The sequence below is a fragment of the Apus apus genome, chromosome 1 (assembly GCF_020740795.1).
Source record: "Apus apus isolate bApuApu2 chromosome 1, bApuApu2.pri.cur, whole genome shotgun sequence".
NCBI classification, from domain to species: domain Eukaryota; kingdom Metazoa; phylum Chordata; class Aves; order Apodiformes; family Apodidae; genus Apus; species Apus apus.
Genome location: NC_067282.1, coordinates 129,864,891 through 129,876,273, shown reverse-complemented (window position 1 = coordinate 129,876,273; position 11,383 = coordinate 129,864,891). Strand labels below are relative to the sequence as shown.

Here is an 11,383-nt window from a genome sequence, read left to right as displayed (position 1 = left end):
AGAGCCCACCCCGGGAACATCAGAGCGGTAGGAGCCTCCTGTCACAGGAACGTGTCAAAACGCAACCAGCCGCCACTATTACTCAGGCCTCTCGGGCAAGCAACGGGATGGGGGGTGGGGGTGGGGGTTTCGGGGCGGGGGGTGGTGGCACAAATCCTGCCGGGCCCGGGTTTGGCGGAGGGAGGCGGCGAGCGCGCTGACCTCCCACCCGTCTCGGCTCCGTCCCGCACGGCACGGCACGGCACGGCGGGGCTGCAATGCAACCCAACCCAACCCAACCCAGCCCAGCCCGACCCGACCCAGCCCAGCCCCGCCGCTCCGGGGCCAGCCCGGGCCGGGCCACCTTTAGAGCCGGCGGCGGCGGCGAGGTAGGGCCGGGCCGACGGGGCGGTGCCCGCCGCCGTAACCAATGGCTCGGCCGGGCTGTTTAAATAGACTCGTCCTGTCAATCATTTTCTTCTTCGTCAGCCTCCCTTCAATCGCCATATTGGGCAACCGAGAAAAGGGCTCGTCTCGCCTTGTTTTTTTCCGTCTCGCTTTTACTACGCGGCAGCGGTGCGGGCGGCGGGGGCGGCGGCGGGGCAGCGGCGGCGGGGCAGCAGCAGCAGCAGCAGCGCGGAGCGGCGCGGAGGAGCGCGGAGGACAGCGCCGCTTTCCCTGCGCACCGCTTCCTCCACCGCCCGGGGCTCCCCGGCGGCGGCGGCGGCGCTCGGGGCTCATCCCCGGGCCGGCGCTTATGCGAGGGAACCTCCTCGCCCCTTCTCGGAGGGTGAGCGGGGCCGGGGAGCGGGGCAGCGCGGAGAGGAGGCGCGGAGGAGAGCCGCGGAGCGCCGAGAAATAAAAAGGCGGCGAGGAGGAGGAGGAGGCGGCTGGTGTGTGTGTGTGGGGGGGAGAGCAGCGAGCAAAACAACCGCAGCCAGAAGAAAAGAGGGTGGGGGGAGATGTCAAACGTCCGTATTTCTAATGGGAGCCCTACCCTGGAGCGCATGGAAGCCCGACAGTCGGAGTACCCCAAGCCGTCAGCTTGCAGGAACCTCTTCGGGCCGGTGAATCACGAAGAATTAAACAGGGACTTGAAGAAGCACCGCCAGGAGATGGAGGAGGCATGCCAGAGGAAGTGGAATTTTGATTTCCAGAATCACAAGCCGCTGGAAGGCAGGTACGAGTGGCAAGCCGTGGAGAAGGGGAGCTCGCCCGACTTCTACTTCAGACCCCCCAGGCTACTGAAAACTGTCTGCAAGTCCGCCGGCCGCCAGAGCTTGGATGTAAACGGGAATTGCCAAACCGTGGTTTTTGTCGGTTCTCAGGGAATCACAGAGGACACTCACTGTGTAGATCAAAAGACTGATGTTTCTGAAAACCAGACGGACTGTGCAGAGCAGTGCACTGGGCAGAGGAAAAGACCTGCCACCGACGGTAACGTACCCTTACAGCGGCAGCGCTTTTCTCCGCCGGCCGTGCCGGTGCCAGCGACGGGGCTCCCGGCCCCTCCGCCCGTGCCACGCGTGGCCTGACCGCCGTGGGCTGCGCCCCGCTGGGCACCGGCTCGGTGTACCCCCTCCCCCGCCTCCTTTTGCCTAAAGGGGGCTGTTTTGTGGTCCCAGGGGGGGTCCCGCCTCGAACGGGAGCCGGTAGATGGTTTAGAAGGCGAAGCCTTCTATGCCCGATCGTCTCCCTTCCCCGTCTCCTCGCTGTCCCTCTGCGGGGACCCGGCCTCCCGCCTAGGTGGGAGGAGGTTCGTAAAGCTCGTGCGAAGTAAAAGAGGGATAGGGATTTTAGCCGAAATCACGAAACCTGGATTTCTTACCTAGAGAGAAGCCCATCTCCCCTCCCCCTGCTCGCTTTCATGTAGCCGATAGCTGACATGGGGATCCGGGAATACCCGCCCCCCACCCCCCGGCCCTATCTACCCCCATGGATGCCGAGCACACATCTGGCAGGAACATATTTTAATATCAGCTCCCCCCCCCCGTTTTTAATTTTCCCCTCCTAGATTCCTCTCCTCAAAATAAAAGAGCCAACACAACAGAAGAAGAGATTTCAGAAGACTCCCCCAGTGCCAGTTCAGTGGAGCAAACACCCAAGAAATCAAGCCCCAGAAGACATCAAACGTAAACCGTTTAGGTAGGTTCACTGTAGGGTCTGGCATTAGGATGCAAATAAGGGAGTGAAAGTGTGACCCGAGTGGGTATCCCGCTTCTCTGAGGTGGGGAGGGGAAGGGACTTTGGGACCCTGTGCACTCGCTGCGGGGTCTGAGGATGGATGGTTTTCCCCCAAGCGCTCGGGAATGGGTGTGTGGTGAGGGAAGGGGGTGAGGGTGGGAGGTGCAGAGCTTGAACAAAACAAGGCTAGAAGCGCTGCGCAGCGTCGTGGGGCTGTGCCCGGGTTGGGGCAGGGGCAGCCCCGGCCGCGCTGGGACCGACCCTGCCTGCCCTCCATCCTGCGGGACAGGGATGGGGAGCAGGGGGGGCTTGGCCCAGGCACCGTGCGGGTGGAGGGACGGAGTTTCACAGGCGTGATGCGTGATGTCGGATGACGAGGGATTTCGAGGTGGGGGGGAGGGCTTCCCGTCTGTAACCCCCCTCCCCCCGCGATGCTTTTTCACCTCTAAAGTCGGTGTGTATGTCGCACGTCGCGGCGACCTGCCACCCCGGGAGAGAGAAGTTCAAAAGTTGGGTCTAAAGGGGAATCCGGGCACTTTTCTTTAAAAACCGAGCTAGGCGAGGTTGTGTTTCCCTCTCTCTCTCTTTTTTTTTTTTTGGCGGGGGGGGGTTGTTTGTTTTTGTTGTTTTTTTTTTCTTCCCCCCCCCCACCCGGTTGTTTTGGTTCGGTTGTAGGCGCTGGCAAAGGGAAGAGAGAGGGTTAATGGGAGCTGGGTTGTGCGCTCCCCCCCCCCTTTTCCCTCCTCCTCCCCCCTCGTTGTTGTTGTTTTGTTTTAAGACTAGGGCTGGGGCGGAGGGAGTTCGGTAAATTGCGCCGGCGGTTTGGGGAGCCGAGGTTGGGTGCGCGAGGTTTACAAACACGACTGGCGATTGTGCAGGAGGTGGAGGGGGGGTAAAAATAATAATAATAATAAAAAAAAAGAGATGAAAGCTGTAAAGCAGAAGTTGCAACAAATGAGTCCCGCTGGGGTGAGCCCGTGGAGGAGCACGTCAGCATGCGTGGCTATGCAAATGCCGCTACTACCGACCGCTTGTTTGGGGGTGGGGAGGGGGAGCGGGGCGAGCCCCGGCCCGAAGGGGAAGAGGAGGAGGAGGAGGAGGAGGGATCCCGCTGCCCTCCCTGCCTCTCTCTCCCCGCCGAGGGGCACAAGGGGCCGCGGGCTGCCGGTGGGTGGGGGCCCCGTCCGGGCATGGCCCGCCCGCCCCGGGGACGCCGCGTCGGTTTGAACCGGTTGCGCAGCGGATCGCGTTTCTTCCCGACGTTTTCTAATCGCCTTCTCCCTCCCTTCTCCTCTCCTCTATCCCATTCCAGAGCGGAGGATTTGCGCGGCCTCGTTCATCGGGTGCGGCGGAGGGAAAGGGGGGGGTGGGGGGTGGGGGGGGGCGGGGAGCGATGAAGCGAGGAAGATGTAAAGTTGTTAAGTGGAAGCGAAAATCACATCTCGCCGGGCTCCGTGGGACCGGGAGATCCTGTACAAGCACTGAAAAAAAAAAAAAGGAAAAAAAAAAGAAAAAAAGAAAAATACCGCAACGGCAACAAAACAACAGCAAAAAAAAAAGCGCAAAACAATAACACTAAAATGTTAGGCACTCTTAAAAGACCTGCCTCTAAAAGCATTGGATGTAGCATTGTGCAATTAGGTATTTCCTTATTTGCTTCATTGTACTACCTGTGTATATAGTTTTTACCTTATGTAGCACATAAACCTTGTCGGGAGGGGGGAGGGAGTGGAAGAAGGTGACCGATCGGAACTTGCTTTCACGATGTAGCAAGCAAAGAAATGTATGAAGAGAAGCAGTGTAGGTTTTTTTATTACTTAAAGATGTATTGTCCCTTTAAGTGGGTATGCTGTATTTTCTCCCGCTTCCCCCCCCCCCCCCCCCCCTTTTTTTTTTCTTTTTAACGTACCATCGTGGTAACCCTGCTCAGAGCAGATTCTTACAGGCTGCTTGGGAAATTTCTTCCTCCTGCATTAAGCCGAAGAGGTGGGAGCCGTGATGATTCCATGACACAGTAGCAAAGGTTGTCGTCTGTCCCCCCCCGCCCTCCCAAATCCATATCAGAAATGTGGATGCCTGTAGAAGTCATGTAAAATCATCCCGTTGTTACAAAACCTGATTTCCTGGTTTGGGGTTGGTTGTTTCGCTTTGGTGTTTTTGTTTTGGTTCATTTTTTCTTTTTTCTTTTTTTTTTTAAACTAATCTGGAGGGCTTTTTGCTCTGGATCTCAAGTATTGTTTTCTGATCTGACCCACTTCCCAAAGTGTTTGTGTGTGAGGGGGAAAAGGGATACTACATCTTTAAACAGTATTTCTACATTGCCTGTGTATCTGTATGTAAAAATAAAAAGTTTGAAGTGTACCTGTGTACATAACTCTGTAAAGACACTGAGAAATTATACTAACTTATTTATGTTAAAAGATTTTGTGTTTTTTTTTTTTAATCTAGAAGACAATATTTTTTTCCCCATAAAGCCAAAGTGGCATGTTTTTGTGCATTTGTAAATGCTCTATTTGGTAGACTTTTTAGGGGGGGTTTTGTTGGTTTTTTTTCGTTTTGTTTTTCTTTTTCTGATAATTAATATGGCTGTGCTTCAAGGATTGCAGACTGAGCCAATTTAAATTTTTTTTTTTTTGTAATGTGTGGGAAAAAAAAATAATAAAAAATCCAGATTGATATTGTTTCACATCGAGCAATCAATAAAGAAAACTGCCATATATAAGAAATATGTTCTTCATTAGTGTGTGTTTCAACCTCCTTCAGCCTGGCGCAGGAAGAAATAAAAAAAAAAAAGAGTCCTTCGAGAAATAACAGCAAGTTTCCTTTGGGTTTCTCTTCCTCTTGTCTCCAGTGCAGGTGAAAGGAAGGAATGCAGCTCGCTCTCCTCCACCTTTAGTACCACAGTATTATTTCTCCGTGATAATTGAGAGTGATGTGTCCTCGGAATGCAAAAGAAAAAAAAAAAAGTGGAATTTGCTCTGTTACAGTATTTTTTGAGGTGTTTTTACTTGGTTGTGGTTTTTTTTTGGGGGGGGAAATGCACATCGCCGAGTATTTCTAGTCAAAACTTGAGGTCGTTTGGACTCGTTAAGGCTTCAACCTGAGCCCGAATTAGCGCCTTCCTGGGCCAGTTCTAGATCAGAGGGTTCCAACATCTCGGGCTCTCTTCCCCCCCGCCAAGGGAAAGGTGCCGCTAACGTGTCCCCCCTCCCCCCCGCCTTGTTGGACGGCTGCTCGCGGAGCCCCGGGGGATCTTCTCCCACCACCGCCTTCCTTGCTAGCAAAGATGGCGCCTCGCACACCCCTGTCCCAGCCGATGCTGGTGCAGGCAGCCGCCTCCCCTCCGCCCCCAGCCCCGACAGCCAGGTCCCGGCGGGGACCGCACCGCCCCGTCGCCTGATTCCCCCTCCCGGGGGGCAGCAGCCGGGCGGGGGGTGCGCGGGGTCCGCTCGCCGCCGGAGAGCGGGGAGAGCACCGCGAAATGGGGGGGGGGGGAAGGGTGCGGATCCCCAGGGGCGCGGAGAAGCGGGGAGGAGGGGATATGAGCGGTCCTGCCGCCCCCCTGCCCGGCCGGCAAGGTGCGGGCGTGTCCCCCCCCCCCGCGCCTCCCCAATTCCCCCGCGGAGGATGCAGAGAGAGGGAGGTGTTTTCATCCTTCGGGCTTGCGAGAAAGAAAGAAAGACGTAAATACAGGGGAAGGGGGGTGGTGGGGAGACGCACGATCTTGTGCAAGTCTCACCCCGCAGCTCGTCCGGCTTCTCCCACCCGCCTCCTTTCCCCGCTGCAACGCGATCCTGTTGTTTATCCCGACCGCGCCTGGGTTCGCCCTCCCTTTGTAACCTCTCCCAAAACACGGGGCTGCGCTGCCCGCGCGCTGGGGGAGAGCCGGGAAAAGGGGAGCCCTCCACCCCCCCACACCCCTCCACCTCGGCCCCCCGAGCGGTTCAGACAGCACCCCGAGGCAGAGGAGAGGGAAGGGGCAGGGCCAAGCGCTGGACTTTCCCTCCCCCGGCTGTGAAGGATCGCTGAGCACCCTGCCCTCCGCCCCGCTCCCGCCCTCGCGGTGACTCCAGGCCGCCCCACGGGGGGGGGGGGGGGGGCTGCGGGAGGTGCGCGCAGCTCGGGCTGGCAACCCTGGAACACCCGGACGAGGTTAAAAAATAACAACAAGAAATGGGTTGTGTTGTTATGTTCTGCTTGGTTGTTGGTTTGTGTGAGGTTTTTTTTTTTTAATGGGGGGGGGGGTTGTTGTCGTCGTTTTTCCCGCAGCAGCAGCAGGAACAAAGTGATGGCGATGGGAAAACACGCAGCGGCGCCTCCCGAGCCAGCCTATCCCCGCTGCCCGCGGGGCTGAGCGGAGCGGGAGGAAGGGGAAGCGCTCCCGGCCGCCCCTCGCCGCGGGGATCCCGTTCCCACCCGCCCCGCTCCCCGGGGCGAGCTGAGCTGGCAGCGGGGCGAGCTCTCCCAACCCCGCGCCTGCTGTTGCGGCGGTTCCCGGCACCGCCGGGGTTTAAGGTGGCGCGGGGGCGGGGCGGGCCGGGCCTCCCGCCTGCGCGGCGGGATGAATCTTTCAAATTCTACTTCCCCCCCGCCCCCCCCCGCCCACCAATTCCTCCTCCTCCTCCTCCTCCTCTTCCTGGTCGCAGCGTTTCCTCCTCGGGCGGCTGGAGGCAACCTTGCCCCGCCGCTTCCCGGCGGCTCCCGCAGCGCGGGGGGTGGGGGGTGGGGAGGGAAAGGCAGGAAGGCAATGGGGGGGAGGAGGAGGAGGAGGGGGGGGGAGCGGAGGGGGCGGGGTGCCCGCCCTCCAGCGCGCGCCCAACGGCCCGGGGGGGCCCCGCCCCGACTGATGCAATAAAGGCGCGGCCGCCCCCGCGGGAGCGCGCGCGGGGCTGCTCGCCGCCCCTCCCCCCATCCGTTCTTCCCCCCCCGTCCATCCTCATCTCCCCCCCCCCCCCGTCCATCCCCCCCCGTCCATCCCCCCCCTCCCCCCCTTCTCTCTCCTCACCCCACCGGGATTCCCCGTCCCGTCCCCGCCGGGCGCGCCCCCGCCGCTGGCAGGCGCGCTCACGCGCGGAGCCCCGGCGCACGCCCCGCCGGCCGCCCGGCACGCGCGGCGGGGAGCGGGTCCCTCGTCCCTCCCTCCCTCCCTCCCTCCCCCCCGCGGGGGACTCAGCCCCGGGGGGCACCTTCCCCTGCCCCCCGCGGGGACGGGGACGGGGACACGTCCTGCGTGGGCGGCCGGGACAAACCCGCCCGTGGGTTCCCTGTGCTGCCCCCGCTTTCCCAAGCTCCCCGCTTTCCCAGGCTCCCCGCTTTCCCAGGCTCCCCGTCCCTTGCTCGCTGGGCCCCGGGAGCCCCGCTTCCCCACCTCGCTGCCCGCCCGTCGGGGGGCGCGGGGAGGCGTCTGGGGGGCGCAATGGAGGGGTTTGCTCTCCCTGGCGCGAGAGGAGGAGGACAGGACAGACCTGTTCCTTAGCAGGAATATTTCTTGGATGCGGATCTGACCGTTTTGGTTTGGTTTTTTTTTTTTTGTATTGGTTTGGGTTTTTTGTGTATTTTTTTTCCCCCTAGAGACGTTTGGAAGAGAAAGTCCCAACCGTGTGTTCTTAAAAGAGTCAGTATTCACACCCACCGGTCTTCCGATGGGAGAACGAGCCTGCTCTTCCTCCTAGTGGGGAAATTAGCTGGAAAAACGAAGTTTTCCAACATCCATACCCATCTGTACATCTGAGAAGCTTCGGCTGAAAAAAAAAACAACAAAACCCCTGAAGAAACAGTGAATTGAATTTGCAAAAAAAGAAAACATTCCACTCCAGCAATGTCAACATGTTTTGTTTCAACGTCTTCATCTGGTATTTTGATATTTGGAACTTTTCATTTCAAGATGTCCCTTTTTTTTTTAATTTAAAAAGGAATCTACGATACTCTCGTTTGTTACCACTTTTTTTTTTTTCTCCAATACCCACCACAAGAAAATGTTCACACTATAATGGCTTCAACAAAATCTGTCACCCGTAGCAAAATCATCAGATCACATTGTGTGAATAGTTTTGCCCTGTCTCCAGATGAGATCTTGTCTGCTTTCATTTTCCTGGAAAAAAAAACGTTGGAGACATGATGTTCTTTTTTTAATATTGATTTTTTATTATTCCCCCCCCCCCTCCAACCACCACCTCCAATGTTTCATTTGCTTACTGAGCTGAAAAAAAAAAAAAAAGGGGGCATTTTTACACTGGGTGTGTAAGTGTCTGCATGTGTGGTTTGCCATGTTTCACCCAGGCTCAGCCAGCTCCTCCATCCAGGGAGCTTGTGTGCCTTTCCTCTCGCCCACATCAATCATGGCAAGACTCAAAAATTAGGCCAAAAAAAAAATAAAATAAGAGGGGAATATGTTTTTCTTCTTTGGTTTGTGTTTTTTTTCTTGTTTGTTTTTCCCTTTAAAAATACGTCCTAATTCAGTTGGTTTAAAAAAAACAGGTGAATGGACCTTTTTTCCCTGTAACATAAGGAGGATAAAATAAAAATGATAGGGTAATAGATAATGATGATCTAAACAGTGCCTAAAAGCAAACCAGCATAAGACTGTTTGTCTGCTACTGCCTGAAGAGAACAAACCAAACCAGCTACAGAAATCCCCCCCACAGGAGGGTACTGGTGGTGCAAAACAAGCGCTGGTAACTGGCAGGTGAAGGAGCTCAGAGCTTTGCTCCCCTGGAGTCTCCTGGCCTTCTCCTGGCTCCCTGGCCTTCTTTCTCCTGGTTCCCTGGCCTCCTGGCTCCCTGGCCTTCTCCTGGCTGTGGCAAGGTGCCTGGGCATCTCCTGGGGAGGTGAAAGCAAAAGGAAGAAGTCTCCCTCCAGCAACGTGGACAAAAAGTACTGTTGAGGTGAAAGCAAAGTTGGGAGCTGATCTGCTCCCCCGTCTTCAGTGACAGATGGGGACCTTTGTGGCTTGTTACACGCTCAACTTGCAGCCTCAGGCTGCTGCTGCTGCAGCAGGTGAGCTGTGTCCTGGCCTCGCAGGGTTCAGAGCCTTCTGCTCCTGTGTAGGAGAAGCAGTGTGAAAGCACCATAGGTTCAAAGGAATGAAGGCGTGGAGAGGATCAGGGTGAACTACAGGTTTTTTGGGGGCACCTTCAGCTTCTCTAGGCCTAGTCCACAGCCAAGGTGTGATCTAACTGAGCTTGCCTTCTTTCACAAGGAGCCAACATGTGTTCCTGGATGTCTGTCTCCAATTGAGACCTACTTGAGTTCAACAGATACAGCTGGTTTGCCTTTGTTTTCTTCGCCCTCTCCTCCCCCCCATTCCCGAAACCAGGGGTGCAGCTGTGCCTCCGTGGAGTGCAGTTGCCTGGTGTGTTGCCACCAGAGAGGGGACAGCTCTGCCTGTTCCCTGCTGCTCCCACGCCGAGTTGTCACTGAGAAGCAGGGCTTGGGGCAGCCCCTCTGGGCTCCCCCAGCTGCACCTGGCTGTGTGCTCTCACCATCTCAATACACCTTGCTAATCCCCCAGGCTCTCCACAGGCACAAGCAGCCTGGGTGCTGTTGGGGTGCTAGAGGATCCCGGGGGGTGTCAACTCCCAGGGCTCTGGAGGGAGAGGGGTGTCCTGCAGCATCTCGGCAGCTTGGCACCTGCCAGGCAGCTCCGGGTGGAAGCAGGGAGCAACACACCTTGTGGTTTAGCGTTCCCTAGCCGCAAGACAAGCCGTGCCAGTTCCAGGCTTTTATACCTGGCCGTCCTACTGTGCCTGCAGCTGTTTGGAGGAGCCAGCAGGCAGGAACATAAGTTTCGTTCCAATTTTATCCTTGGCCTCACATCTGAGGCTTCAAGCAAGGATTCCAGTCGTGGGCAGGCGCCCCATTTTGTGTGCTCCAGACGCTACTCCCACAAAGACCAAGCAGCCCTTTACGTGGAGGCCAGAAAAACAACCGTTGCCTGATAAAGCCTTTCTGTCATGACTGGCCCTACCCAGAGCGAAACCCGTGCAGAAAGGGCTCCCTGTCCTCCTGCTACCTGGGCAAGCTGGGCGAGCTGCACAGGCAGGCAGCTGTGCCCTGATAAACACAGTCACAGCTGTGGTCCTCACTTTCCTTGGGGAGGGAAGCTGGAGCTCTGGCACTGACCATGCCGTATATTTTTCCTGCCAGGTGGGAACCCTGGAGTCAAAGCTGTAAGCTTGGTAACCTGGTAGAGCACAACTTTATGTTATTTTGTTTGTTTGTTTGTTTGTTTATTTTGCTGGCCCAGAGTGATGAATTGTTCCCATCCAAGCTGCTGACTTCCTGCTGGGTTTATTTCATCCTGGCTGGGGAGCGGGGATCAGGAGGGAAGGCACATGCACCAACAGAGGAATATGGATAGATATAGATAGATATTTATTTATTTCTATGAGTGGATTAGTGGAAGAGAGACCTCTACTGGAGCTGCTGCCGTACCTCGGGCCCGCCACAGCCCACGTCTACTGCCAGGGGGCTTTCTTGCTTGCCTTCACTTCACCTACTTTGGAAATTTCCTCCCGGGTCACGGACATTAGCCAAGGAAAGCTAAGAAACAATCTTCCCTGTTTTTCTTACTTTTTAAAAAATCCAGCTTGTAGGGAGTCCCTCAGTCCCAACTGCTTGCAAATGAATTTGTGACAGTGCTCAGTGTAGTAAGTAAAGTAGCTTCTTTCCTTTAGGAGGGAATGAACCTTGGGCACTGAAGCATGGGAGAGAATTAGAGGCTTATTGGGACTGGAGGACAAGGCAGCAGGGTGTTTTCATCCACTCCATTGTTTTCAGTTGCCTTTTATTCTCTTTCTGTTTGTCTTACCAGCTGGTTGTGTCGTGGTCAATAAGGATAGCTTCACAAACCGTCTCTCCTGGGTAAGTGGTATTTTAGCATCTTGCCTGTGCTGTCAGGCAGTTGGGTAGATGCTGATTCCTACCTGGGGTTGATACTCGGTGGATGCTTATCTTCCTGGGTTGGGGAAAAGTTAACATACAGAATTTATTTTTTTTTTCTCAAGCAAAGCCATCCTTATCTGAGCATAAATAATGCAAAAGAGGGCTTGGTGTTTGCAGGCAGGTGGAGCCGGGGGAGCCACAGTTGTTCGTGGAGTGTAAAGGCCTTTACATCCAGTCTGGCTGAAAGCGATGGAGACAGTAGTTTCACAGCTGGGTCTGTACTGCTCAAACACTGGCTTAAGCATCCCCTGCCTTTCTCCAGCTCTCCAGCTGTTGC

General features: G+C 56.2%; 1 protein-coding gene across 2 annotated transcripts; it reads left to right on the top strand.

Annotated features, from left to right (window-relative positions):
* Positions 1–483: 483 nt before the first annotated feature.
* CDKN1B (cyclin dependent kinase inhibitor 1B) lies at positions 484–7,753 on the top strand. Of its 2 annotated transcripts, none has more exons than XM_051640453.1 (3): positions 484–1,416; positions 1,994–2,124; positions 7,735–7,753. In XM_051640453.1, the coding sequence occupies exons 1-2, from the start codon at positions 942–944 to the stop codon at positions 2,113–2,115; spliced, it is 597 nt and encodes a 198-aa protein (XP_051496413.1). In that variant the 5' UTR covers positions 484–941; the 3' UTR covers positions 2,116–2,124; positions 7,735–7,753. The 2 variants fall into 2 exon arrangements, with proteins under 2 accessions (XP_051496413.1, XP_051496405.1); XM_051640445.1 differs by lacking the exon at positions 7,735–7,753 and adding an exon at positions 3,476–4,889 and having other exon boundaries at positions 485–1,416.
* Positions 7,754–11,383: the final 3,630 nt, after the last annotated feature.

Excerpts from the sequence above, each read along its gene's own strand:
- CDKN1B (XM_051640453.1), top strand. The coding sequence starts at position 942 with ATGTCAAACGTCCGTATTTCTAATGGGAGCCCTACCCTGGAGCGCATG. Across the intron at positions 1,417-1,993 it reads GAAAAGACCTGCCACCGACG|ATTCCTCTCCTCAAAATAAA; the intron begins GTAACGTACCCT and ends TTCCCCTCCTAG.